This window comes from Talpa europaea (genome assembly GCF_964194135.1).
Source record: "Talpa europaea genome assembly, chromosome: 12".
Classification (NCBI taxonomy): domain Eukaryota; kingdom Metazoa; phylum Chordata; class Mammalia; order Eulipotyphla; family Talpidae; genus Talpa; species Talpa europaea.
The window spans coordinates 7,919,669-7,945,584 of NC_140079.1; the positions used below are offsets into that span (position 1 = coordinate 7,919,669).

General features: G+C 60.6%; 2 protein-coding genes across 2 annotated transcripts; one reads left to right on the forward strand and one right to left on the reverse strand.

Moving 5' to 3' along the window:
* Window positions 1–6,838: 6,838 nt before the first annotated feature.
* Window positions 6,839–11,523, reverse strand: LSM7 (LSM7 homolog, U6 small nuclear RNA and mRNA degradation associated; the record flags this gene model as incomplete). The annotated part of the gene is made up of 4 exons (XM_084248625.1): window positions 6,839–6,993; window positions 8,418–8,489; window positions 11,345–11,435; window positions 11,518–11,523. The coding sequence occupies 4 exons, from the start codon at window positions 11,521–11,523 to the stop codon at window positions 6,851–6,853; spliced, it is 312 nt and encodes a 103-aa protein (XP_084104751.1). The 3' UTR covers window positions 6,839–6,850.
* Window positions 11,524–11,659: 136 nt separating this feature from the next.
* Window positions 11,660–25,464, forward strand: SPPL2B (signal peptide peptidase like 2B; the record flags this gene model as incomplete). The annotated part of the gene is made up of 14 exons (XM_084248942.1): window positions 11,660–11,719; window positions 16,659–16,778; window positions 17,682–17,864; window positions 18,312–18,401; window positions 19,167–19,306; window positions 19,718–19,860; window positions 20,242–20,338; window positions 21,366–21,482; window positions 22,998–23,079; window positions 23,801–23,875; window positions 24,006–24,068; window positions 24,149–24,248; window positions 24,674–24,751; window positions 25,283–25,464. 14 exons carry the CDS (start codon window positions 11,660–11,662, stop codon window positions 25,462–25,464), a joined length of 1,530 nt encoding a protein of 509 aa, XP_084105068.1.
* Between the last annotated feature and the right edge of the window lie 452 nt (window positions 25,465–25,916).

Below are 25,916 nucleotides of genomic sequence, written 5' to 3' on the forward strand. Positions count from 1 at the left end.
GGCAAGCACATGCCCTCGGTGACACCCCCAGACAGACATGTATGTCTGTCCCTTGCATGACTCCCCAGCAGTCCCTGCGATACAGGGTGCCCCACTCTGTTCCCAGGCCTCCCTGAGCGTGTCCCTTAGAGAAAACTCCTGTGAGTCCTACCACAACCCCTTAGCCTGGGAACCCCTAACTCCATCCTCAGGCCCCAATAGAGCACGTGCCTGGGTCCTGCCTTTGCATTCTGTCTTGAACTCCCTGCATGACCCCCAGCAGCGAGCTATGTACTTCTCCCAGATCTGTGAGGAATAAACTGTTTCAATTCCTTTGTGGTCTTCTGTTGACTGAGAGTCACCACCACCTGACCCCTCTCCCCCTTCCAGAGGCTCCATTTAACAAAGCCACAAAGAGAAAGATGATAGGGTACTTGCCGGGCGATGGGAGGTGAAGAGATTTTAAGAAGTGCTCAGAGTTTAGCTGAAGGGAAGTTGGGAGCCATAGATGGTTCTAGGCAGGGAGTAACAAAACTGGGTTTCGGCAGCTCTCCCACTGCCCCCTGTGACTATGCATGTGCTTCCTTTCACCAACTCTCTCCCTCCACAGGGCAGCAGCCTCCCTGCCTGGCCATGACCTGTACTGCCAGGACTTCTCTTCACTGACCTCCCTCAGCGGAGGCAGCTCTCCTCAAGGCCGCCCACCTGCAACCATGCAGGCCTCTCTCAGGGAAACTTTTCCTTCAGGGCAGCTCTCCCTGTGTTTCTTGTGTCTGTGCAAGAGTCTTTTACTCTTCTGTCCCTTTCCCTAATAAACCTGCTCTTTAAATATAAAAAAACAAAAATAAAAACAAAGCTGGGTTTCTGTGGCCATGTGGAAGGATTCTAGGTACAGAAGCTGGGAGCTTTTTTTTTTTTTATTTTTTTTAATAGAGGCATGCTTATTTATTTATTTATTTGTTTGTTTGTTTGTTTTTGTTTATACATGCACTGGGTACAGTCAGAAGCGCGGGAGGGTGAGAGAACTCACCAGAGCCAGAGCAGGGAGCAGAGCAGGCAGAAGGACCGAAGTACACTGCTGAGGGGAGCAGCGGGCGGCAGGAGAGGTCTGCGCGCCATGTGGGACCCTCCTCCGGTGGCCGGGGAGCAGCCGGGGATCGAACCGGCGCCGCAGACGCTGCGGGCAGCTTCGCAACCCAGCGCTCAACCGCTGCGCCACCGGGGAGGCCCAGAAGCTGGGAGCTTTGAGAACTGTCTCCCAAAGAAGAAAGCTACCCCCCCACTCCCCGAGCAAGCTTTGGATCCAGAATGGAGTTTACTTCTCCACCATTAAAAATAATAATAATAAAAAAAAAAAACCCAGACCTCACCTCTGATAGCCAGAGAAATTAAAATCCTCCAGCAGATCCCAAAAGGACTTCTTGCGTATGTTAACTTTTCATTATAGAGAATTTCACACACAAGCAAAAGCTGAGAGGATCACACAGCAAACCCATCACCAGTGTGTGGTTCCATCCGTTTCAACACTCAGCTCTCCCGGCAAATGCCTGGCACTACAATTCCATCTATAAATACTTGTATTTCTAAAAGAGACTTAAAGAAATCATGGCAAACAATTCCATTATTATCCTTTACAAAATTAACAGTAATCCCTAACATTCTCAAGTGTCTAGTTGTGTCCAATTTCCCTGATTATCTTGTATGATTTTTTCACACTCTTCAAATCAGGACCCAAATTAAGGCCTATTCATGGCAGCTGGTCTCTGCACACATGTGTTCTCGGTCCTGTCTCTCTCCCTTTGCCACACGTGTGTTGAAAAACTAGTCACTTCTGGATTCATTCACTCACCTGTCCCGGGGTTCCCGCATCTGAGCTGGTGACTGTGTTAACCAGACAGATGTCGTGGGGGAGATGTGGACAGAAAACAGAGAGCGCTGCCGAGGATGGGTGAGATGGAGACTGGGGCCGTGGGTGTGGATAAAACGCGGAGATGAGGCAGTCAGGAAAGGGCCTGCTTTGGGAGAATGGCGGCCCGGGGCTCCACTTCAGCGCTGATTTCACGGAGCCGCGAGGAGACAGGGTGCCTCTGGCTGAGTGCCAGCCTGGGGTAAGTGAGGCGTGAGGCCTGTGGACGTGTGGGAGGAAAAGGCTCTGGAGTGGTCAGTGGGGTGCAAAGGCCCTGGCCGCTGGGACAAGTCCTGTGCCCGAGGGGCCACGGGGAAGCCTTGTGATTTGGCTGGAGCAGAAGGAATTTAGCAGAGGTGGGGGCCGGGGGAGGGGGACCTGCAGCCACCGGGGACCAGTTTAGCGTTTGCTCCCAGGTGATGGGAAGACACTGAGGGGTGCTGTGTGACCTGAGCTGCAGCTGCAAACTGTGGGGGGCTTGGAGGGAGGCAGGAAGGTCAGGGAGGCAGAGGCCAGGCTCCAGGTGAGGTACCTGGTCGTTCGCTCTGCTCCCAACCGCGGCAGGTGATCTCAGGAAGGAAACAGAGCGGCCCTAGACTCAGACTTCGCCGATGGAGGCGGTTTTAGCTCTTCCTGATACTGATCATGGGGTTTGTGCTTCCGCCCCGCGGCACTGACTAGCGTCTCCGGGACACGCTGGACACGGGGGTCGCAGGCACCCGCGCCTCCTTCCTGATCCACGGGCGGAAGCGTCCCGTCTTCCACTCCTCAGCGAGGTTGGTGCCTCTTGAGGCGATTCCCTTCTGCTCCTGGTCCGGGGTTCTGCACGGGGCTGAGTGCTGTCAGGGCCCCTCCTGCTGCGATCCATGGCCCGCGGCCTCTCCTTTACCCTGTCAGGGTGGGGACAACCCCCGGGCCTTCCTGCCTGCCGCCCGGCGCAGGCCCCACTCCATGTGTGGACGAGCCCTCGCACACACGCGGGGTTCGCGCTGCGTGTTTTGCTGGGGACCCTTGTGCTTTCCAAGGACCGCCCGTCCTCATGATCTTTCAGGTGCTGTCCCCGTCAGGGCTCAGCCCGCGGCCCCGCGCGCCAGCTGGAGGGGGCTCCGGCCGCCACAGTCCGCAAGGCTGCGCTGAGGCGGATCCTGAAGGTCGAGTGTCAGCATCTGCTGCTGCTGCTGAACGCAAGGTGAGACGAGGAGGAGGGAATCAAGGCTCCAAGGTTTTGGGCCCCAAGTGGGGGAACGTTGAGGAGGATCCCAGCGTCCAGCATGGCGCGCCCACAGGCTGGTCCTGAGGGAAGTAGGAAGCCTGGGAGAGGGCCAGGCGCCCTGATTGGGGAGTGTATGTTTACTGAGCCTCAGACAAGCCCCCCACCAAACTCCAAGTCTGATGGGGAGACAGGCCTGTTTCTGCAGACAGTGGGGACTGTGGGTGCCGGGGAGGGGCCTGTTGAGGGTAGAGGGAAGTAGTGGGCCAGACATCCCAGGGGACCCCACCCACCCCCAAGGATCCAAGACACCGTCCCTCCTCCCATTTTCAAAGATTCCCTGTCTCCAAAGGCCCCTTCCTTCCCTCTCCACGTCCTCTTTTGAGTCCTGCCCGAACTCTTGAGACACTGACGAGGGCAGGGCGCGGGAACTCAGGGACAGACGGCAACAAGCCCAAAGCTGCTCTGGGAGGCTCAGGGCTCCATAGCAGAAGGTTCTAGGTTCTAGGCGACTTGACATTGGCATATTAGGGTCCTTCTGAGGGTGCTCGGGGGTTGACGTGAGGTCTCCCCTCGGCTGTTCTTGGCAGAAACAGACCTGGGTTGTGACAGCAAGGGGTTGTTCCCTCCTAGTTCTCAGGGTCAGGAGCGCCTCCCCCCGCCCCAGTAGCGTTGGGCCTGTTTCCCCACTTATTAGAAATGGCACTTAGTCTGGGGGCTTTAAAACACAGGAAGGGGTGGGGCGAGGTGAGCTGAAGGTGCCGGGTTGGAATCCAGCTGTGTGACGGCACCAGTACCTTGCCTGAGCAGGGGACACTCAAAGGACTTGCCGGAGGGCTAAGGCGTGTACTAGCTGTCACAAGGGCTATTTTGGGGACAAGGCCGCTGGGGGGTGGGGTGGGGGTGAGGAGCAGGGCTGACCGTCGGAAGCATCTGGATCCCACGCCTTTGGAAGACTCTGGGATCTGCCATGGGTGCTGCCTGGGCTTGAGCTGGGGCCCTGGTAGCATCTCCCAGAGCCGGGCGTCTGAAGACGGCGCCTGAGGCCTCTAAGCCGGGAGCCGTGGGTGGTGGACACTGTGCGCACGGGCAGCAGGGCTGGCCCGGTCTAGTGGCCACAGCCCGCTTGGTGTTTGAGGCCCTGGCTGATGGCGGGCGGGGACTTGGAGGGGGGTCTGGACAGGGGTCAGTGGGCAGCCTCCCGAAGGTGGGGTGGCTTGGGCGGCGAGCCAGGTGGAACCAGGGATTTACACCCCGGCGGAGGGGCGGGGCGGGCGGGGATCCAGCCTCAGCCACCTCTCCTCATTTCTCTCCACTTCTGCTTCTCCTTGTGAAATATTAAAACTTCAATATAATGTGAAATGTAAGATATTAAATATTAAATTTCTTCCTATAAAATATTAAAACAGTGGGCTGACATCCCCTTTTGATCACCCCTTCAATCCGACATCAGCACGGTATTTCCAGACCTTTCTCGTGTTGACACACAGAAATTCTCCAGATGGGGGGTCACTGTCCACCGTAGTGCGCTGAGCTCCGTCCCCCCAGCAGCTTGTCTCCACGCCACAGAGACCTGCCACCATGTAAGAGACACCCCCAGCTGGTAAACTTACTATTTCTCACGATCCTGTGGGAACGTGGCTGCCAAGGTCCTCTTGCTGAGGTCACCTGGGCAACTCAGGCACCTCAGACCCGGCGGGGTCAACAGCGCTGGGAGTTGAGACCCCCGCAAGCACAGCCGTGCTGGCCGAGGGCTCCTCCAGCCGCTTCTCAGCTGCTAGGGAGCGGGACAGCTTCTGACGTCACGGCCGCCCCGGGGCAGAGTTCTCAAGGCCAAGAGGCCCCTCCGAGAACTGGGCTCTGAACTCCCACCTCACTACTGTCACAGTGTTGTCATCAAAGGAAGCCCCAGACTTCAAGGGAGAGGGAGAATAGACTCCGTCTTGCCTGCGCCTGCGGCGGTCTCCCTCCCTTGTGCAGAGGGCCACCTCGTTGTTGCTTCATGCTTGGCAGAAGGAGCCCCAGTCTATCTGGATCCCCTGATGATGGGCAGGTAGGTTATTTCCAGTCTCTTAAAAACTAGGTCAAGTGAGTCTCCAGGGCAATTGTGGCTAAGGGGGAGGGGCCCATTCCATCCACCTTGCCGATGGGTTCTGCCCGGGTCCCTAGGAAGGCAGGGTGTCTCCTCCTTTGGTGCCCACAGCTCTCTGGTGTCGTCTTTAGGTTTGGATGCAAAGCTTTGCGCTCTTAACTGATCCTCCATACGACTGGGGTCCGGCTGGCAATGCTTTGGCTTGAATTGAAGGGAGAAGGAGCGGGACCCCAGAGGCTGGACTGTTCCTCTGGGGCACACAGTGGGTCCAGGGAGGCGATGTGAGCCCAGGACTCTGAGGCTGCAGCCTGCACCCTAGCAGTTAGCTGGGAGTGAGCAGGGAGTGGTCTGGAGCCCGGGGCCGCTGTGGCAGTGTGATGGCCAGGTAGGGGGTGCCAGGAACCTGTGTTGAGAGCAGCTGGGGGCTTAGGGCCAGATGCCCTGTTCTGGCCCCCACCACCTGGGAGCTGTAACGACGTCTCAACTCCCCAGCCCTCGGTCTTGGGTCTCAGCCTTTATTTCCTGGCCTTAGGACAGTTATGTGTGCCAGGTGGGCAGACCATCCCCTGCCACATCCTAGGCCCCCGTCAGACAGGCATGAGGGAATCCTGCCCTAAAGGGAGGCCCACTCCTACCTCGTCCAGCGGCTGGAGTTTTGGCTTCCAGTGAGGCTGCTGATAAAGGAGTTGGTGGAGGCAGGGCTGGAACAGATGGCAGGGGAGTCGGGAGGGGGTGGCGGCGAGGAGCCTGCAGGTTGGCTCTGGCGCTAACTCCTGACAGCAGAGGCTCCTGCTGCCTGGGGCCACAGCAGGGCCCGGATGCCTGTGATAAGCCAGAAGCCGGCTGCTTCGTGTACTTGGCCACAAGAAGGAACAGGTGGCATTCAAGTCCTTCTAGCCCCGAGCTGAGCTCCAGTCCTGTCGTGCCAGCTTCTGGAGTGCCCAGGACCCCGCACTGCCTGTGTCTCCAGCTCTAAGCGAACCCGCCGGGACCTGCCAGGACCCCTCAACTCACTCTCATCCTCCCTCTCAAGTGACAAATAGGACAGACACGACCCTGCTCTGAGTAGGGACGGCCCTGAGGGGAACGCAGTCCTGAGAGGAGAAAGCTGCCTCTCCAGGGAGCGGCCCTCAGGGGCGTTGAGAATGACGAGTCTGACCCTGTCGCGCGAGGGGTGGGTGTCCTGGCGCAGGCTGAGTCCTTTGTGAGGATGCAGCCGTAAGCGGAGACATTTCCAGAACGCCCAGGTTTAGGGGACCACCCTGGACCCCAGGAGGCATGTGGGGAGGATGCAGAAGCAGGGCCCCCGGGACTTGACAGGGCCTAGGCTCCCTCCAGGCCGCAGGCCCCAGGGCCCCAGGGCTGCATCTGTGTGGCTCTTCAGGCAGCTCAGCAGAGACCCTCAGGGCGCCGGGTCCACATGGTGCATGCCAGGGTCATCCCCGAGTTCCAGCATGCACCCCACCCGTGCCCGGTAAACCGGTGGGCAGAACCAAACTCCTGGACCCAGGTTTGGCCAGAAAACCATGGCTGGGAGCAAGACCCCAGGCTCTAGGATACTTGAAGTTTGCAATTTTATTAAGAAAACAAAAATGTGACTTATACAAAAAGAAAGTTCCGTTCCTGTGGGTGTGCCATGTCCTGTGTGCGCCCAGCCACGCCGCTAGGTGTCCTGCTGCTGGATGAAGGGGTTGGGGATGGCCTCCATGCCGTCCTGGGGGCAGATGAGCACCACCGAGGTGCCCCTGCACACCACCAGGCCCAGCTGCCGGGTGTCCTCTGTGAGCTTGTACTGGTCGTCGGGGTCTGCAGAGGAAGAGGGTGGGGAGGTGGTGCTGCCTCAGAGGGGCTGAGGGGCTCTAGAGACCTGAATCCAAAGGCCTTTTGATGACCCCTCCACCTGCACCTCTGAGGGCACGAGGGCCAAGCCCCTCCCTGCACCCCAAGTCCAGACTCGCAGCCTTTCTCCCCGGGATGAACCACAGATAGTTGGGACCAGGAAGAGTTCCGGAAACCACCGGAGGCACCTGCCCTCGTTCTACAAATGAGAGCGCGGAGGCCCAGGGGAGGGTGGGCTACGCCCAGTCACTAATTGGGAGCACCGTCCCCACTCCCCGGGGCCCTGGGAGTGCGCTATCGCTCAGGTGACCCGAATACAGATCCACCTGGACCCCTGGCTTCTGCAAAGCCCGAGAAGCCCTGTAGGACGACCGCTCAGGCCTGTGTCCGGGCTGCCGACAGCAGGGCAGGAGGGACCGGGAAGTGGCAGCGAGAGGAAAGCTCTTCTGAGGTGAGAGCAACGCAAGGCTTCGTTACCGGCAGGACGTGACCGGAAGGGCGGCAGCCAGAGACCCACTCTGGCTCACCGAGCGCCTACAAGACCAGCTCTCCTGGGTCGAACCCTCCCACCTCCTCCCCTGGACCCCGCAGAAGGTTCCAGGCTCCAACATCCCCAGGGCTGCCTGGCTGCACATACAAATGCTTGGCAGTTCCCAAGGCCCCACGACAGAGAATGGTCTGCCCACGGAGGCAGAGCCAGGACCCCGGCACAGGCAGGCTTGAGGGGGGTGGAGAGGGGGCGAGAGAGAATGAGGAGGATTGGGAGGCCTCAGTGTTGCCAACTCAGCCAGGACCATGCTTCTCCCCTGGGGGCCTTTCCTGGTGGCCCCAGGACAGTCCTGTGCGGCCGCACTCCCTTTTCACAGCATAACTCGGGTCTTAAGACACTGACATTATCTTGAGGGGCAAGGCCCCGGCCCTGCCCCCTAACACGCCCTTGGCATTCTCTTAATGCCTCAGTTAGGCTGGGCTGAGAACCTGTGGCTGATAGACTGGGCTGGCCTGACCACTGTGGGCTGCTGTGGCGGATCCGGGGACTTGGGGGACAGGGATCAAGGGGGAGAATAAGGGAAACTGGACGCCTTTGTCAGCAGCAGGGGAACACAGCGGGGCAGAGGAAACAAGGGGCTGAACAGAGCCCAAAGCGCACTGGCGCCTCCAACCATGCCAAGCACACTTTCGGCCTTGGCAGGAGCACCACGCAAGGCAGCGGGCAAGGCTTCCACGTCTGTCAGGTCTCCCAGATAGTCCAGTCAGCTTGGCCAGGCCCGCAGAGCAATCACGCTCAACAACCCCGGGTCCAGGAGGCGTCCGCTGCCCCCGGAGGGCGGGTGGGGGTCGGCGGGTAAGAAGGCCTGGCAAGGACACCCGCGCCTGCCAGGTGCGCTCACCTCTCATGTACTCGATGGTGCCATCCAGCACGAGGTTGAGGAGGGGGTCAAACCCTTTCAGGATTCCACTGGCTTGGAGAAATCACCGAGAAGAGAGAAACGGAGACGTGTGAGACAGACGGGCCCTGGGGGGACGGTGCCCCTGACCTGGAAGCCAGCACCGGGGACAGTGTGCGCCTCATGTGAGGGGCTCACCCGCCGGCAGACTCAGACGCGGGGGGCAGTCTTTCTGGTAATGAGACAGGTGAGGGGCCGAGGGGGAAGCGAGGAAAGGGCCCTCAGGGGAGCACTGACACCTGGCCAGACCGCCCCTTCACACAGTGCTGGTGGCTCTCCCTGCAAAGGACCCGCGTTTTCCGCCGGGCCGGCGTGTATCGCCACGCCTGCCCGGCCCTAGGGCAAAAGCAGCGGGCGACACCGGCGAGACCTGAGGTGGACACCGGAGCCCCGGCTCACGTCCCCCTCACAGGTCACGAAACAGTTTTCTTCTGATTTCTTCCAACTATTTAAAAACTGTGAAATTCATCCTTAGCTCACCGGGCGCACAGGGACAGCGGTGTAGACACGCGAACCCTCCCACCTGGCTTTTCCTCCTCTCATCTCCTGGGCCTCCCCGGTCCCGCCGTAGGATTACCACCCGCGGCTGTACTGCCCACTCCGAGACCGGGCTGGGCATGACTAACAGCCCCTGGGTGGCGAAGGGCAGGGACCTGACAACGACAGCCTGCAGGTCCAATGTGGCCTGCTGTTTGTAAATAAAATTTTACTGGCACACAGCCACAGATACTTGTTTATCTGCCGTCTGTTTACATGCTGCTTTCACGCAGTGCAACGGCAGAGCCGCGGCGCCGCGACAGGCACCATCTGGCCTCCAATGTTGAAAACCTTCACTGTCTGCTCTTTCACAGAAAAAAGATCTGCTTCTAATCCTGGGTGGGCATCCACCTGACTGCCTGGGCTTCAGCCCCTGGCGCCGTGGTTTCCCTCTCCCTCGTCCCTTCCCTGCAAAAGGAAGATTATGATGGGATTATGGAGGATGCCAGATGCAAAAATGCACTGAGGCATTTGGCAGGAGGCTGAAGCCCTGAGCCTTCAGGCCTGCTCCCCCAGTGGAACCCCAGCACTGCAGATTCTTAGAGATGACATCCCCCCATCCTGTAAGGACATAGGTGTGATTCTGCCCCCCAGCCCCTGCCTTGAGAGCAAGAAGGGACCCGGGAGTGTGGTATGATGCCACTCCAGTGGTTAGGTTATGACAAAGACCAAGGAGTTTGCAGGGGAAGGTCCTCAAGCCGGCTGACTTTCAGCTGATGGAAAGGGAGAGCAGATCTGATCAAGTGAGCCATTAAAGGGTAGGATGCTTTCTGAAAGAAGACATTTGAAGCAGGAGGGAGATCTTCCTGCTGGCCTTGGAGGAGCAAACTACCACACTGTAGACAGTGGTGACAGGCACCCCGGACCACAATGTCTCTGATCAAGGGGAGTCAGAAAACAGGGACCCTAGTCTTCCAGCCACTGAATTCGGCCAGTAACTAGTGGGTTGGAGAAGGACCCCGAGCCTGAGATGACAGGCCCCGAGGGACACTCCTTTACTGCAAGCTCATGCAAAGCCTTGAGTATAAGGACTCTGACAGTTTGAGATAATATATTTGTATCGTTGAGAAGCTTCTTATGAAATCAACTGAAGAGTAAAATGAGCTGAAATGTTGCTCAGGTACCTGGAACACGCCACACACGTCTTTTAAATACCACCCATGAGATAGATGGAGCTATTACCCCATTTGAAGACAGTGAGGCTCACAGAGGGCAGCAAATTGCCCAAAGACTTTGGTCAGTGGGTGGAAGAATTGGGGCTCCAACCCAAGTTGACTGGGATTGGAACCTGGAGGACTAGACTGTGGAGCTGCTGCCATTACCACTCGACATCCCTGCCCACATGAACAAGGAACATTTGGCCTGGTTCCTACAGGAGAACTTGCTCTCCTCCTGGAGTCCAGCGGCAGATGCAGATTTCAGCACCATGCTAATGAGCACAAAGCTGCAAACTGTGACAGGTGCTACCAGAAGCTTAACCAAAGAATGCTGCCCTGGGGAGGGGTCATGTAGGTGTCCCAGGGCATATGCCTTGAGGTGAGAGCAGGAAAGTGACCCTGGGAATTAACCTGGTAATAAGTAAACCTAGTAAGAGCAGTCCAGGCAGAAGGAAAACGTATTTTTCAGTCTTGTGGTAAAAGAATACCAATCGCTTAACTATGATGTACTAAAAGCTTTTTCTTTAGGCAGGAAGGCTGGAGAACCGCAGAGAGTTAAACAGCAGCAAGGAGATTCAATTTGTTTTTAACAGGTCCCTCTTGCCGTTGAGTGGCGATTGTAGGGTTGTGGTTCTCAATCGGGGCAATTCTGCCCCCCAGGGGACAATGGGCGCTGCCTGGGGACATTTGTGGCATCACTACTGGGGCACTCCTGGCGTCGAGTGGGGCCGGGGATGCTGCTCAACACCTCAGTTCCAGGACATAACGCCCACACCCCAGAACAATTTGGCAATTCAACAGCACCGAGTCTGAGGAACCCTGTTGTAGCGGGAAGCTGGAAGGGAAGCCAGGGAATGAATGAAAAGCTGATGCCGCCGCAAGTGCGGGAGCTGGAGACACAGAAGAGACCGAATCGTGAATCCCGACCCCGGCTGCGTCTCCGTGACTTGGGTTAAGGTTAGTTTCCTTCCCGTGCCTCATTTTCCCACCTGCTACGTGCAGTGCAGTTTTCCCAGCAGCAAAACGGGCGACACAGCTCCGATCTCCCGGCCGTCTGCACGAGCTGTCTAAGGGACGCGCTGTCCGAGCGCGGGGCCGGGGCACCGGTTCCCCCCGCGGCCGCGGCCGCTACTCATCGCCAACTGCTCGGAAGAGGCGCGAGAGGCAGGGGCTTACCTTCGCGGCCTCCCTGAAACTTCACCCGGATCGTCTTGTCTATGTACTTGGACAGGTCCAAGATGCTCTCCTTCTTCTTCTTCTCTTTGTCCTGCGGGGGAACCAGAGCGAGTGAGGCCGGGAGCTCAGCCCACGCCGCGCCTCCCGAGCTGCCTGCCCCGCCGCACGCTCACCGCCATCTTGCCTCACCGCGCCGCTCTGCGCAGGCGCCGCCGCCGCGCCCTATGACCCCCGCCCAGCCGCGCCTGCGCAGAGGAGTGCGCCGGAGCGTTGCTGGGAAACAGCTGCCGACGGCTACTGCGGGCACCGGCCGACATGGCGGCGGCGGCGGCTGCGCTGGCGCGGCTCGCGGGGGCCTTCCTCCTCGTGGCCCAGGTGAGGAGTGCGTTCGCCCCGCTGGCCTCGCTGGTCGCGGCGGTCTCGGCCCCTGCGTCCCGGCTCCCCGCGCTGAGCCCGGCCCGGCCCGAGGGGCCCCTTCGGGGTCAGTTCGCTGTCACCGCGCGGGCGGTCGCCGGCCCGGGGTCCGGCCCCTGACCTTGCGGGCCTGGCTCGGACCCACCCCCTTTCCCGCCTTGGAAGTCTTTCCCACCCGCGGCATCACTCAGTTACGCCCGAGTCTGAAGTTTGGGGGTGTCCCCCGTCCCTCCTTAGGCCCTTGTTGATCCGTGTCCGGGTCTCCAGTCGCCGCCGGGGATGCCCCTGACTGGCCCGCTTGCTTTGGCCAGGTTGCTTTCCCTCTCCAGGCCTCAGTTTCCCCTTCCGAGATCCTGGCGCGATCGTGGCGTCCACCCCCCGGGGGTGTGGTGAGGTGCCCAGGGCAGACCCTGTGCCAGACCTGCGTGTTGGAATCCGCCTCCCGCTTTTGCTCCATGACCTTGGGCGAGGGAACTCCCCGGCTTTGAGCATCAGTCTACCTAAGGGGTTGAGAGTAAGTGCAGCGTGGACTCAGAGATGATGTGTAAGTTGTTGAGCTACTGATTTGTCACTGAACTTTAAGTTCTCTAGTGCTAGAGGGGGGCCTGCCAGGACACGGCTGATGTACGTTTTCTCAAGCATCTCTTTTATTTCCAAATCCTCCCTCTCCCTCTCCTTGGGTTCCAGAGGAACCCAAGCTTAGGGAATGGAGTCCCCCAGTAGACTACAAACGCAGCTGTTACCCTTGATCCGGACCCTCTAGCCGACCACCACTGCTCTGCTGTATCTCTATTGACAGCGTCCTCTCTGAGGCTTCTTTTGTCCCCCACATCCATTCTTGACAAGGTCTTGTAGCATCCAGTTGAGAACCTTCCAGGGACTCTTCCACATTTTCGGGAGGCCTCAGACCTGGCTGCTCGGGGGCTTCCTTTCCTGCCCAACCCTGGTTTGTTGACGGCAATCTGCTCCCTGGTTTTCTCTGTTGCCTTGGGATACTCTGCCATCCTGCTTGGCTTAGCTGGTCTTTCCCCCAGGAGCTCTCTGGATCACCCCCTACTAGCCAGCTGCTTCCCCAGCCTCTCTTTGTCCCCCAGCCCTGTTTGCTGCCTTCTTCACCATCTGAGCACTTTGAAAGCGGGCATCCAGGGATGTTCTGTAGGATATGTAGGAGTTTGCCAGGCAGAAAGAGAGTTTCGCAGGTGATGGGGACAGGGCTCAGGGCCGAAGGCTGAGAGCTGGTAAGGCGTTGGCTGTAGCCTGTGTGTATGGCAGTCCAATGCTTACACCCTGAGAAAGATGTCACCCCACTGGTGTACTGGGAGACTGGGACTTCCCATCAGAGTTGGGGGGGAGGGGCAGCAGTGGGAGGAGGTAAGGGCATATGGCTTCCCTGGCTGGGGTCCAAGGGTTGCACTGGACAGGTAGTCAGGTGCATATAGCTCTTGTTGCTGGGACATCTGGATTTTATTCTAGGCCGACTAAGGATCTTGAACTTCAGCCTGTGCCTGGAGAGCAAAGAGCAATGGGCCTGCTCTTCCCAGAACAAGACCTTGGGCGTGAATATGCCTCATGATGCAATGGCACCCCTTGGTGGGTGTGGTTCTGCCAGAAATTTGGCTTCCAGTCCCAGTGCTGGAGAATACAAGTAACCCTCCACTGGGCAGGAGGCTGCTTGCTGATAGCCCTGAATTCATTTACTACCATTTCGTGACTCTGGGCGGGGGAGTTGACCTCGAAAAATCCTCCTCCCCTGGTTGCCACAGAGGTGTAGCAAAAGCCTTGTGTGCAAGCTGTTAGCAGAGCGGAGCTAAAGTTAGTGCCCCCCTACAACTGCCCCGTCCTTCCACCTGCCTCCTGCCCTTCCTCCACTTGGTCCCTCTTCACCTCTCCCCCTCGGCCTGTCCCCTGCCTTTCCGCCCTCACCCCAGCTCCTGTTCTCTGTCCCTCCACCTGTCCCCCACCCTCCTCTACCTTTCCCATGTCCCATGCTTCTGTACCCAGCCCTTCTCTACCAGCCACCCCATCTCCCAAGCTTCCTGGTTCCCCACTTTCTGCGGGAACGCACCAAGTCTTAGGAGGAAGGGTCCTCCCAGCCTGGACCTGTCTCTGCCACCCCTCCCTCCTGCGCCCCGTGGAGTACTTCTCTGGTCATCGTGACGTGAAGCTTCCTTAGAGGACCCTGGACTGCTTTGTGGTTGCAGAGGTTAGAAGTGGCCCCTCCTTGGCAGCCCACTTTCTCTGGTGTTGGAGCAAAAGCACTGGCTTTTCTCTTAACAGAAAGCAGCTGTGCAAATTTGGGGGTGGGTGATCCATGAGGTGTGCTTTGGGACTCTTAAATGATCTTTTTAAGAGGAAACCACTTGTACCAGTTGATTTTATACGGAGGACGCTTTCCACAAAAACCTGGGTCCCCAGAACAGGGACCAGCCAAGGGCCAGACAGGGAGAATTTCTCCCTTTGTGGGCACACGGTCACCTATACAACTGCCCAACTCTGCTGGGGGGCAGCGTACCCACCCCGCACCCCCTTCCCACTCCCGCATGAGGCTGCGGTGATTGTGTTCCAACAAAGTTTTTTTTTTTTTAAAGATTTATTTATTTATGCAAGATCTGGGGTACAGGCCAGATGTGCGGGAGGGTGAGAGGATTCACCAGAGACAGAGTGGGGAACAGAACAGGCAGACTGACGAAGTACACTGCTGAGGGGAGCAGCGGGCGAGGCAGGAGAGCTCTGCTGCGCCATGTGGGACCCTCACTGACTGGCCGGGATTGAACCTGCATTGCAGAGGCTGTGGCCAGCTTCACAGCACTGCGCTCAAGCACCTGCGCCACCAGGGGAGGCCCCAACAAAGTTGTTTTTACTGTATTTACAGAGGGAGGGTGTGCCAGGCACTGCTGTGGGTTGAGAACCATAAATTCCCCGCAGTGGAATCCCCTGCAGTGGGCGGAGATGGTGCCCTGGGGCCTGTTCACCTGCTGGAAGCAGCAGGGCCCATCTGTTCTTGGGGCCAGTCTGCAGACTGCCCTGGGGGAGCAGCCTGGTAGGGAGAACCCAGAAGCAGGCTCCTGCTTTGGGTCAAGTCTTGGAGGAGCGTGGAGGTGTGGGGAAGGGGCCATGGCAGCCTCAGTCCTTCCCGCCCCCTCCGCAGGGGCCTGCGCACTCAGTTTCCCTGGCGTAAGTGCTGCTTCACCCGCTGTGCCCAGCTGCCCATGTGGCATCAGCTCCCCCCTTGGGTGATAAACCAAAGTGCTAGGGAGGTGGGCCAGCTGGGGCTGTGGCGGGCGGTGGGTGGTTGGGAGTCTTGCCTGGTGCCTTGTGTTTGCACCAAGCTTTGGGGCCTTTGACTAGGCGCAGGTGAAAAGCTCCTGGAGCGGGGCCACGGTTCACGAGGTCCCCCGGCCAAGTCAGAGGCCCCCCTCTGGTTCCCACGGTGCTTGCTGCCATTGTCCCTGTCACATGTCCATTGTCAGCTGCCACCTTGTCTCCGTGGCGGAGTCTCAGGGTCCCAGGAGTGCGGTCTCTGTGTTTGTCTCCAGGTGTTTTTAGCCCAACAAGAGCATGAATACAGAGGAAGCCCCAAGTGTGCTGAGTGTAAATTGGTGTTTAGTTGGGCCCCCCAGCTCTAATAAGCCTTGGGGGTAGTGCCCTGGGGCCCTTGGGCATGGCCTGGCTGGTGACAGGCCTCCTGGCCCCTGGGAGAGGGCTTCTCTCCCAGCAGGCGTGACAGGCCCCGGGAGTGAACTGGACTCTGCCAGACTGCCTGGGGCAGGGCAGCCAAGACCTGGGTCCTACCTCTGTGGGCCCTCTGGTGACAGGTGTCCTCCAGAGAGATGGAGGCTTTCCTTTTGGGGACTGGAGACAGTGTGGGAGCAGCCGCTCTGGGAGGGGTGCTGTGGTCCAGGCAGATGAGGTGACGAGCAGGTGGCAGCACTTGCTCCGACATAAAGTGTGAACAGACCGGGTTCCCTGGTGACTGGCGGCGGCACGCTCTCGGGTACAGCCATGATTTTTCACATGGAGGAAGCTGTTCAGCATCACATGGAAAAGATGAGAGTCAGCCCCTACCTTCCCAGCCCTCGACCACCCCAGGGAGATGTTGGTGTCTGGGGACTCTGGCCTCCCCTCTCTCCAAGTTCAGCAGACGCCTTTGTCCTTGGCCCTGTCAAAACTCGGTCAGCACAGGCCTCTCTGTGCAGCCTGTGAGTACCCGCTTCCCCCAGGACCTGGAAGGAGGCGTTGAACGCCAGCTGCCAGCTCTTGTCCCTCCTCCTGGGCCTTGTGGGCCAGGAAGCTCGAGCTGTGGGACGGGTCTGTTCGTCAGCCCTTACCTGGCCAGGCCTGAGGCTCCCCATGACCTGTGCTGTCATGAGCACATGTTACTTGGACTCCAACCCCCCCCACTGGAAAGAGAGATGCTGGCCTCGGGCCCAAGGAAACCACCAGAGCCTGGTGGCCTTGCTGGCTAGTCACCAGTAGGCAGTTCACCTGGAGCCTGTGGGTACCTTAACCGGCTGGGATATGGGGAGCTCCCCCAGGCCCTCTGCCTCACCCTGTGGTTTCAGCCTCAAGGGATCACTCAGGGTCCAGGGAAAGATCTGCTGACTCCTGTGACCCCTCCCTGCTGTGCAGAGCCTGTAGGGCTCTCCCCGCCATGGGAGCCACGGGGAGGGTCCTGGCAGGACCATGGCCAGCACCCGAGGGGCCTCCTGGAGGCCCACTTGTTCCTACAGTGGCCTCCTTTCCCGGTGGCCTCGAGGGTGTGTCCCGCCTGTCCTGTCAGAGAGGGGACCACCCCAAACCGGTGGTAGCAGAGGTGGCCCCTCGTGGGGGGACCCACCACTGGGCCTGGTGCTCAGGGAAGCCCCGTGCGGCGCTGAGCCCGCGTGCCTCATTGCTGCAGGTGGCCTGTGACTACGGCATGCTGCACGTGGTCTCTGAGAAGGGGGGCCCCAAAGGCAAAGACTACTGTGTCCTCTACAACCCGCAGTGGGCCCACCTGCCGCACGACCTCGGCAAAGCGGTGAGTGCTGGCCGGCGTCCCCTCTGGTGCCAGCTTCGGTGCCAAGAGGCGCCTTACCTGGGAACTTCGCCCTCCCCTTGCTCCGCCCCCTCTGCTGCTCTCCTCGGTTTCGAGAGCAAGTCAGGGTGCAGAGCTGGCTGGGGGTGGGGGTGGGGCTTCTTTCTGGAAAACTGAGATGGGGTCCAGTCACATTCAGGAGGCCATTAGGGTCATTAGAGGAGCTCCCCAGAGGGGTGTGGAATCTCTCTGGCTCTCTGGGCCTTGAAGGATTGGTGTTCAGGGGAGCTGTCTGGGGACTGCCCTGGCAGGATGAGCAGGAGGGGGCTGACTGGCAGAGGGTTCCAAGAGGAACGAGAGGACGTGGTGGGTCCTGGGCGCCGGTGGTGGGGCACCAGGCCTATCCCACCCCCGACCCACCCAGGGGTGCTGCTTTCTGCTCTGCTCGCCTGTCCACCTGGGGCACCGAGGAGGCGCTCGTGTGGGCTTCGGCCATCTGCTGGCTGGGTGGGTGATTCGCACCAGGGGCTGAGGCTCCTGCCTGCCCACATTCTGTTCCTAGTGGCCCAGGAGGCAGGTGCTGGAGACAGGGAGGGCTTCCGAGGGGTCACCTGTAATGCATGCTGCTCTCTGTGCTGCGGCCTTGCGCTCACAGTGTGTGCGCGTGTGCTTGCGTGCATGTGTGTGTGTGTGTGTGCGCGCATGTGCGTGCATCTGAGTGCCCCTGGTCCTTTCACTGTGGGTAGGGTTCAGAGGCAGTGGGTGTTCGGGGAAGGGGCCTGGGGAGGGTGCTGGCTGCGTGATGCGGGCCGCGCAGCCTGGAGCCTGCTCCGCTGCTTGGTTCCCGCGAAGGCTCGGTCTGGCCTGGACGCTCCTGGGACGCCCCGTAATCGCCGCCGCCCTCAGTCTCTCCTGCAGCTGCGTGACTGGTCCGCCTCCATGCTCTGCTCCCCGTCTGACCTCCCCTCCAAGGGCTTCAGCAACCAGCTGCCCCTGGTGGCGCGGGGGAACTGCACCTTCTACGAAAAAGTGAGGCTGGCCCAGGGCAGCGGGGCCCGGGGGCTGCTCATCGTCAGCAAGGAGGCACTGGTACGACCCCATGGGCTCCCCCTGCGCCACGCAGGAAGAGCCCGTGGGCCCCACCCTGGAGGGCGCCCGGGCAGGGGTGAGGGTGGCCACGGGAGGGGAGGCGTCAGGAGTTTGGTTTTCTCCCCTCTTTGCCGGCCGAGACTGCACTGCCTTTGGCCCCTGGTCTGAGGGAGCCTGTCCTAGAGCAGTCCTTCCCGTCAGAGACCCCCTGGGGGACGGAGAGGGGGGAGGGGCCGGCGTAACAGGTCCTCTCGGACCCACTGGCAACGAATGGACTTTACCCCACAGTTTAGTGAAGGGTGAGCTTCTCTTCCAGCCATGTCTCCTCCCTACTACCTGGCACCCAGGGACCCCAACACATGCCCAGGAATCTCTCGGAGAGATGACTGTGTCGGCATCACTGTAGGGAGGGGTGGCAGCCCTGAATCTCTGTGCCCTGGGCCCCAGGTTCCCCCAGGAGGCAACAAGACGCAGTATGATGAGATTGGCATTCCCGTGGCCCTGCTCAGTTACAAGGACAAGCTGGACATTTTCAAGGTAGGGTCTCTTGCCCCCTCCAGTCTTTGGCAGGGCCCAGGCTGAGCAGACGGTTGGCGGGGCCTGTGGGCAAGGCTGCCTAACCTTGGCTGACCACCGACTGGTGGGTGTGAGTCAGCGGCCTGGTTTGGTGGGGGGTAGAGGGGGCGGCTGGGTAGTGCTGTCACCCCAGAAGTGCGCAGTAGGACCCGTTGGACAGCTCCAGGGTGTGCTCGGCCTGGCCACCTCCAGAGGCGGCGTCTCCCCCCCTCACCCTGCACTCCCCCTCCAGCTGCTCCCTCCACCTGCTCAGACGCCCCCTGTTCATCTTTGATTGGGGGTGGTGGGTTTGGAGCAGGCAAACTTCACGGGAAACTTCCAGACTGCCCTCTCCGTGACTCCTAGTTCCAGCAGCAGGCTTTACCTCCTCCTTCCCCTTGGAACCACACTTGCCTCCTGGATGGTTTCATCCTCATCACCACCACCACCCCCCCCCCCCGCGCGCGCGCACGCGCGCGCACACACACACACACACACGCACACATGCCCGCGCTCGCATGAGCTGGGTATAGGGCTTGCGTCTGGTACGCGTGAGGGCCTTTTGCCTTGCCTTCAGGCAAAGCTAGTTCCAGCAGAGCTGATTTCCTTGGGGTCAGGAGCGGCTATTGAGATGTGGGCGAGTATCCCCTCAGGATCTCACGGCCACGGCTGCACGGATTGGGGTCCTGTCTCGGGGGAAGGGGCAGGGACGGTGCTTGACCTTGAGCTCCGTGTGTTCCGAGGCAGAGTTTCGGTGGAGCTGTGAAGGCGGCCCTGTACGCCCCCAGCGAGCCCATGCTGGACTACAACATGATCATCATCTTTGTCATGGCCGTGGGCACCGTCGCCCTCGGGGGCTACTGGGCTGGGAGTCGTGACGTGAAGAAGTGAGTGCCCCGTGCGTGCTGCGTGCTTGGGTGGCAGGCAGGTGGTAGCCCTGGGAAGTGAAAATGTGAAAGTAACAGGCCTGTGGCGAGAAGGGCGCCCACCCGCCCAGCCAGCCTCCAGGGCCCCTGGGGACACCCAGGAGGCCTGTCCAGAGGCCCAGCCCTGGCACTGGGGGGTCAGGGCCTAGATCAGCCCGCGGTACCGTCATTGCGGGGTGGTGGCGGGGACTCCGAGACTGTGGGGCGTGCAGAGGCTGGGCGGGCAGGTGCAGCCAGTAGCAGGGGTCGCTGACTGGGGCCCCGGCCTGTCCCAAGCCCTGTGGGCCATCCCTGCTGGTCCTCGCCCATCGCCTGGCCCTCCGCCTGTGTGCCAGCGGCGGGCCTCGTCCTCACCTGTCCGTGTCCTTGAAGAAGGTACATGAAGCATAAGCGGGATGATGGGCCCGAGAAGCAGGAGGACGAGGCGGTGGACGTGACGCCCGTCATGATCTGCGTCTTCGTGGTCATGTGCTGCTGCATGCTGGTGCTGCTCTACTACTTCTACGACCACCTCGGTGCGTGCGCCCCGCCCCGCGGAGGCCCTGCTGCTGGGCAGCTCGGGCCCTGCCCTGCCTGGCCGGGACGCTGAGGCCTCATCCCTGCCCCCTGAGAAACTGAGGTCCTGGCCCACGCCCTCTCTGGGAAACTGAGGCCAAGCCCGGGAGACCCCCCTGTCTGCTGGGAGCTGAGCTACCTGCTCGCTCTCAGATTCCACTTGAGAAGTCCCACTGATGTGGGGGAACAGGAGCCATTGTCCCCTTGCCACAAGGTCGCACTCTGTCCCTCCCCTTACCTTGGTACAAGTCCCCCTCTGAGGTGAACGAGCACACGGAGCTCCTCCTCTGGTGGGGCGGGGACCCTGGCAGCTGCCCCTTCACTGCCCCACCCGCCCACAGTCTACGCCATCATTGGGATCTTCTGCCTGGCCTCCTCCACTGGCCTGTACAGCTGCCTGTCGCCTGTCATCCAGAGGCTGCCCTTCTGCACGTGCCGGTGAGCCCCCTCTCTCCCCGGGGTGCCTTTCCTAGCCCCTTCCCTGGTCTCTCTCCCTGACTCTGCTGGCTGAGGTCCTGCTCCGAAACCTCCCCTCAGCTGCCTCCTGCGTCTCTGCTTCAGTGATGCTGAGGACCCCTTCTCTCCCGTGGCCTCTGACACAGCTTGGGGCATACAGCAGGTGCTCACTCAGTGCTGCCTGGGAACGCATGGGCCTCAGGAGCAAGGCAGAGTGGAGCAGTGGGTCGTGGGTCTCAGGCCTCCTGCCACGGGTCCGTGGGCCGGCCTCCCTCCCCGACGCCCGCTCCCCCTAGGCCTGTGGGGGACACGGGCTTGCGTGTGGGCTCTGAACCAGACCCGCTCAAGGCGCCCCAGCCAGGTGGAACTGCATGGCTGGACACACGGGGGGCCAGTCCCAGAAGTTCCCTGCTGTTAGGGTCCTGGTTGAGGGGTTGTTTCTTACAGGTGAATAGGTAACTGCTGCGGGGTTCAGACAACACCACATGAGTGTTCAGAGAGCTCGCTGTCTGAGACGTTAGGGCACTGTCTGGGGGTGAGAGGGTGGGCCTGGAGCAGGCTGGGCTGTAGAAGAGGAGACGCTGTGCCTGACCGTGGGTTCTCAAGGGTTCTGGCAGGCTCCTGGGGGCCCTCTCGGGCTCTGTGGGCAGGGCTGACTGGGCGACTGTCCAAGGTGCCCTCACCTCTGGGTGCACCTTGAGGCCCCTCATGCTCTGCCCTGTGCTTGGAAGCCTTTCTTCTAGAAATGCAATAAAAGGTGAGGTAATGGTGAGTTGAACAGAAAAGGTGGAGCAGAGGAAGGATTGGGCCAGGTGGCAGCACGGGGGTGGCCCCGCTCCATCTAGCTGGGGAGGGCAGTAGGGAGCTGGGGAGCAGGTCTGTTGGAGTCAGGGCTTGGGGAGGCCAAGAGACTCTGGAACTGACATGTGTTCTTTGGGTGCTGGGTAGAAGAGGCAAGGCCTTAAGAGTCACCCTGACACCCACATCCCCCCCCCCCCCGCATCCCCAGGGTCCCCAACAACGGCCTGCCCTACTTCCACAAGCGCCCGCAGGTCCGCATGCTGCTCCTGGCGCTGTTCTGTGTGGCTGTCAGCGTGCTGTGGGGAGTCTTCCGGAACGAGGACCAGTGAGTGCAACCCCTAGGGCGGCCCAGGCCAGCGGGACCGTCCCTCCTGGGGCTGTCCTCAGACCGCCCCAGGGCTGGTGTGACCTCCCTGTGCTCCTGAGGCTGTCCTGAGCACCTGGGGCCGGCCCAGTGCCTCGGTTATGAAAAGCCTTCCTGTCAGCCCTTGGGAGCAGCGGCAGGCGCTGCCTTCCCCGCTGCCGCCCGCTGAGCCGTGGCTGCCCTCCCTGCCGCCCGCATCAGTGTCACTGGGTTTGTCCCGGTGCCACATGGACTGTGATTGGCATCTGGATAGGAGAGGCTGAAACCCTCCTGGGCCGGTGCCTGTGTCCTCCAGGGTGGCCCGGGGTGGGGGTGTCTGGTACAGGGTCGCCCCCTCTTGGGCATGGGTGTGTCAGCTACTGCACGGGATAGTGGAGGGAGGCGGCACACTCCCTCCTCTTGGCCTCCCCTGAGGCAGCACCCAGTGCGGCGTGGGGCTCCATAGTGGCATGGAGCCTGGCGGGGGGCCTGGGGACGTGGGCTGTTCCCACCCAGCCGCCTGCCTGCTGTCACTCTCGCCATCTGGCGCGCTCCCTGCACCTCCCACAAGGCATTTAAATGCTCTTGGCTTCACCACAGTTTGGAACCCCAACAGATTTAACTGACAGAAGGAAAATGTGAAAATATTTGCAGTCCTTTGTACATAAAGAGAATACGCTGTCGCAGTTAGATCCCAGCCAGGAGACTTGCTCCGGCGGGTACAGTTAGAACAGGCCGGGTTCCCGCCATCCCCACCAGCCACCTGCACCTCCTCTTTGTTCCCCACACCCGGCCTGGCCAGGAGGTGTTGTCCAAGTTGAGGGAAGCAGCTGCCCAGTCACTGGGGAGGCTGAGGCGGAGCCCGGTGGGGCCACACGAGGCGAATACTTTCTGTTCTGGCGGCGCCTCCACATGGCCTCGGCGGCGACATTTAATCTGTGAGCTGGGACACGCTGGCAGGAGAGACGGCCCAGACCCCCCCTCGCCCCCAACTGTGCCGGGAAGCTGGACCTTTGCGGCTGGGTCAGCCTGGGGCTGTGCATGCTTCTCTTCCCTCCTTTCCTTTTGTGTCCCTGGGACTGTCTGGGGGCTCCAGAGCTGTGTCCTCACAGGCTGCCCGATAGTTTTGCGCCCCAAGTTCCTGTGGCCTGAGAGAGCGTGGGGCCTGGCTGAGCAGGAGTTTCACTTTTCTAACTCATTTCAAAAGTATTTTTGCAAAGAAGTTTGAATGTAATCGATGCACAGCCCCTCCGCTCCACCTCTTCTGGCCTTGAGGCATCAGGGTAGAAGGGTCAGTTCCCCCTCTGTCCATGGCCGCCCTGCCCATCCTTCGAGGGCTCCCACACAGGTCTTGGAGTCTCGCCTCGGCCTTCGCTGGGTCTTTGGGGAAGCAGAGGGGAGGGTAGCTCTAACTGCTTGTAGCCGAGGAAGGAGGCCCCCGTCGGCGATGGCTCTTCACGGAGCCCCTGCCTGTCAAGACACTTCTCTGCCTTCCAGGTGGGCCTGGATCCTCCAGGATGCGCTGGGCATTGCCTTCTGTCTCTACACGTTGAAAACCATCCGCCTGCCCACTTTCAAGGTGAGACTCCCCGGGGGAGGAGGAGGGGAGCCCACAGATGTGGGGGGGCAGGGCTAAGGGCAGCTCCTGGCCTGCCCCCTCACCTGCCCCTGCTCGGCCTGGGGCCTTTCTGTTTCCACCCGACCCTCTGTCGACAGCGGCATCTTTGCAGCTAGATCTTTGTGCACCTGTCCAGGCCTCCTCCCTCGTGCCAGGGTTTTACGGCTCAGCTGCAAATGTGTCTCCCACTGAGACAGCAGCGCGAGACCAGTGGCTGAGAGGACGCTGGCTAGAGCCAGCCTGGGGTCTCCTCCCTGGTGGCAGCTGCTGTGGGGGAGTCACTTCCCGCTGGCCGAGGTGACACGGGAAGAAAAACTAGATGAAACTAGGCAGGTGCACACAGCTGCGGCCAAGGGCACTGTGCACCCCAGTGGGGATACCTGCAACAGACGGAAGCGCGCAGGGCTGCCACCTCTCCCAGAGCCGAAGGCTCTGCTCCCCTCTGTCACTCAGGAGCCTGGAGCCAGGCGCCCCTCCCGAGCCCTGGCCTGCTCCTCGTTGTCCTCTTGCGGCCTGGAGGGAGGGGCTGGTTTGGACAGACCCCTCGTAGAGGGTTTGTTCAGACAGGGAGTCCGGCCTCGTGAGCCCAGGGGTCGGGCTGGGGTGGTGTGGACACACCCCCCCTCCCGGGGCAGGGCTGGTCTGTGGGATGGGGGCCGCCTCTCAGGATGCCCCTCCGCAGGCCTGCACGCTGCTGCTGATGGTGCTGTTCATCTACGACGTCTTCTTTGTGTTCATCACACCCTTTCTGACCAAGGTGGGCCCAGCCCCTGTCCGGTGCCCCCGCTGCTTGCCCTCCACCCCATGCCCTAGGCCCCCCTGTACCCCTGCTCTTCCACGCCCTGTGCCCCCGTTCCTTCCTTCTGACACAGTTTCCCTTCGGTTAGAGCGGAAACAGCATCATGGTGGAGGTGGCAACCGGGCCCTCCGACTCGGCCACTCACGAGAAGGTACTGACTGGGCTGTGGCTGAGGTGCTGACCCGACAGTGGGCTCAGCAGATCCTCCATTCACCTCCTCGCTCTCCCCAGCTCCCCATGGTCCTGAAGGTGCCCCGACTGAACTCCTCGCCGCTGGCCCTGTGTGACCGGCCCTTCTCCCTCCTGGGCTTTGGTGACATCCTGGTCCCAGGTATGGAGCTGGGCGCCGAGGTGGGCGGTGCCCCTGTGGTGGTCTCGGCCGGTTGGTGCAGGAGCTGGCCGGTGGGGGTGAAGCCGATGGGGGGGACCAGGTGGTGGCTGGTGTATCATCAGATGGTCTCACATAGGTGCCAGGGGCACCTGCACTTTGGGTCAAGACTCCACGGGATGCAAGCTTGGGGCTTGTGACCTCGCCATCCCGGGCCCGCGTGCACCTGCAGCGACACCCTCCTAGCTCCTTCCTCCTGCAGTCTCGGACTCCCCTGGGTCCTGAGCTGCCCTAGGCCTGTCTGTGAACGCCAGTCATAGCCACAGGGGAGGCAGTAACTGCACCTGGTCCCTCCCCACAGGGGCTGGGGCCGCACACCCCTCGGGGGCCCAGGCCCTGGCTTGGTCTGACACTCCCTCGCTCCGCAGGGCTGCTGGTGGCCTACTGCCACAGGTTTGACATCCAGGTGCAGTCTTCCAGGGTCTACTTCGTGGCCTGCACCATTGGTGAGTACCCGAGTCCGTGCTGCCTGGGGGTCTGCAGCCCTGGCCCCCTGTCCTCCAGCCTCTGTCCCTGGGGTCTGTGTGGGGTGGGGGTGGGGGGTGCTCAGTCTGCTCACGTGACAGCCCTTTCCTCATTTCCCTAGCTTTTGTTGTTGTTTTCCCTTGTCCTGCATTTGTTTCTTTGTTCCCAAGGCCATTTACACAGAAGTGTGCTTTGCTGTTGATCCCAGATTATTTCTAAAAATACCCACAGTGGTCGTCCCCATGCTGGTCAGCTCTTGAGAGAAATAAATAAGCAGCACCCTGGTTACCCCCCTCAGCAGGAGGCCAGTCTGGGAGTCCTGGTGGGTGGGGGTGTGAAGTGATAGGCCTGGGGGCCCCATGGCTGGCTCAGCCCATGAACACCCAGAGCATCCCTTGAGGCCTGTTGGCATCAGTGCCCGCTGGCCCAGGTGAGGCTCTGCTCTGGGCTGGCTGCTTGCATGGGCTTGGGCAGCTGGGAGCCCGCCTTCACCTCTGTTTCTGTCCCCGCAGCCTATGGCATCGGCCTCCTGGTGACCTTCATGGCGCTGGCCCTCATGCAGCGTGGTCAGCCCGCCCTCCTCTATCTGGTGCCCTGCACGCTGATCACCAGCTTTGCCCTGGCGCTCTGGCGCAGGGAGCTGGGCATGTTCTGGACGGGCAGCGGCTTTGCGGTGAATACCAGTTTGCTATGACTGTCTGCAAGAAATAATAACCTAATAAGCCCTAACTAGAATTAAAGTTGAGTAAAACCTCCTAGTGTTACAACTAAGCCCTGTGACCCATGTCCCGTGGTCGGTGTTTCCCTGTTTCCGGAAGATTTTGCTTTGGGCGTTGTGTCTGTGTGGCCTTGGCGGTTCTGAGCCATCCCAGCAGAGGGGACGTGCTAGTGGCTGGTGTGAAGGGCGTGACTTGAGGGGGGTGCTAACTCCTTTGGGTATGAATCCCCCCTTTTCTGCCAGTGCAACAGTAACACTTTGATTGGCTCCCCTGCACAGGGGCCCATGGGTACTTCCCAAGGTAGTTGGCACTCGGGGCGTGGGATGGGGCTGAGGAGCTGGCGTCTGTGTGCGTTGTCCCTGTGAAGGGCTCGCTGTGACAGCCTTGCTGCTCCGCAGTGCCGCCACCTGGGGGTCGCTGTGTTCCC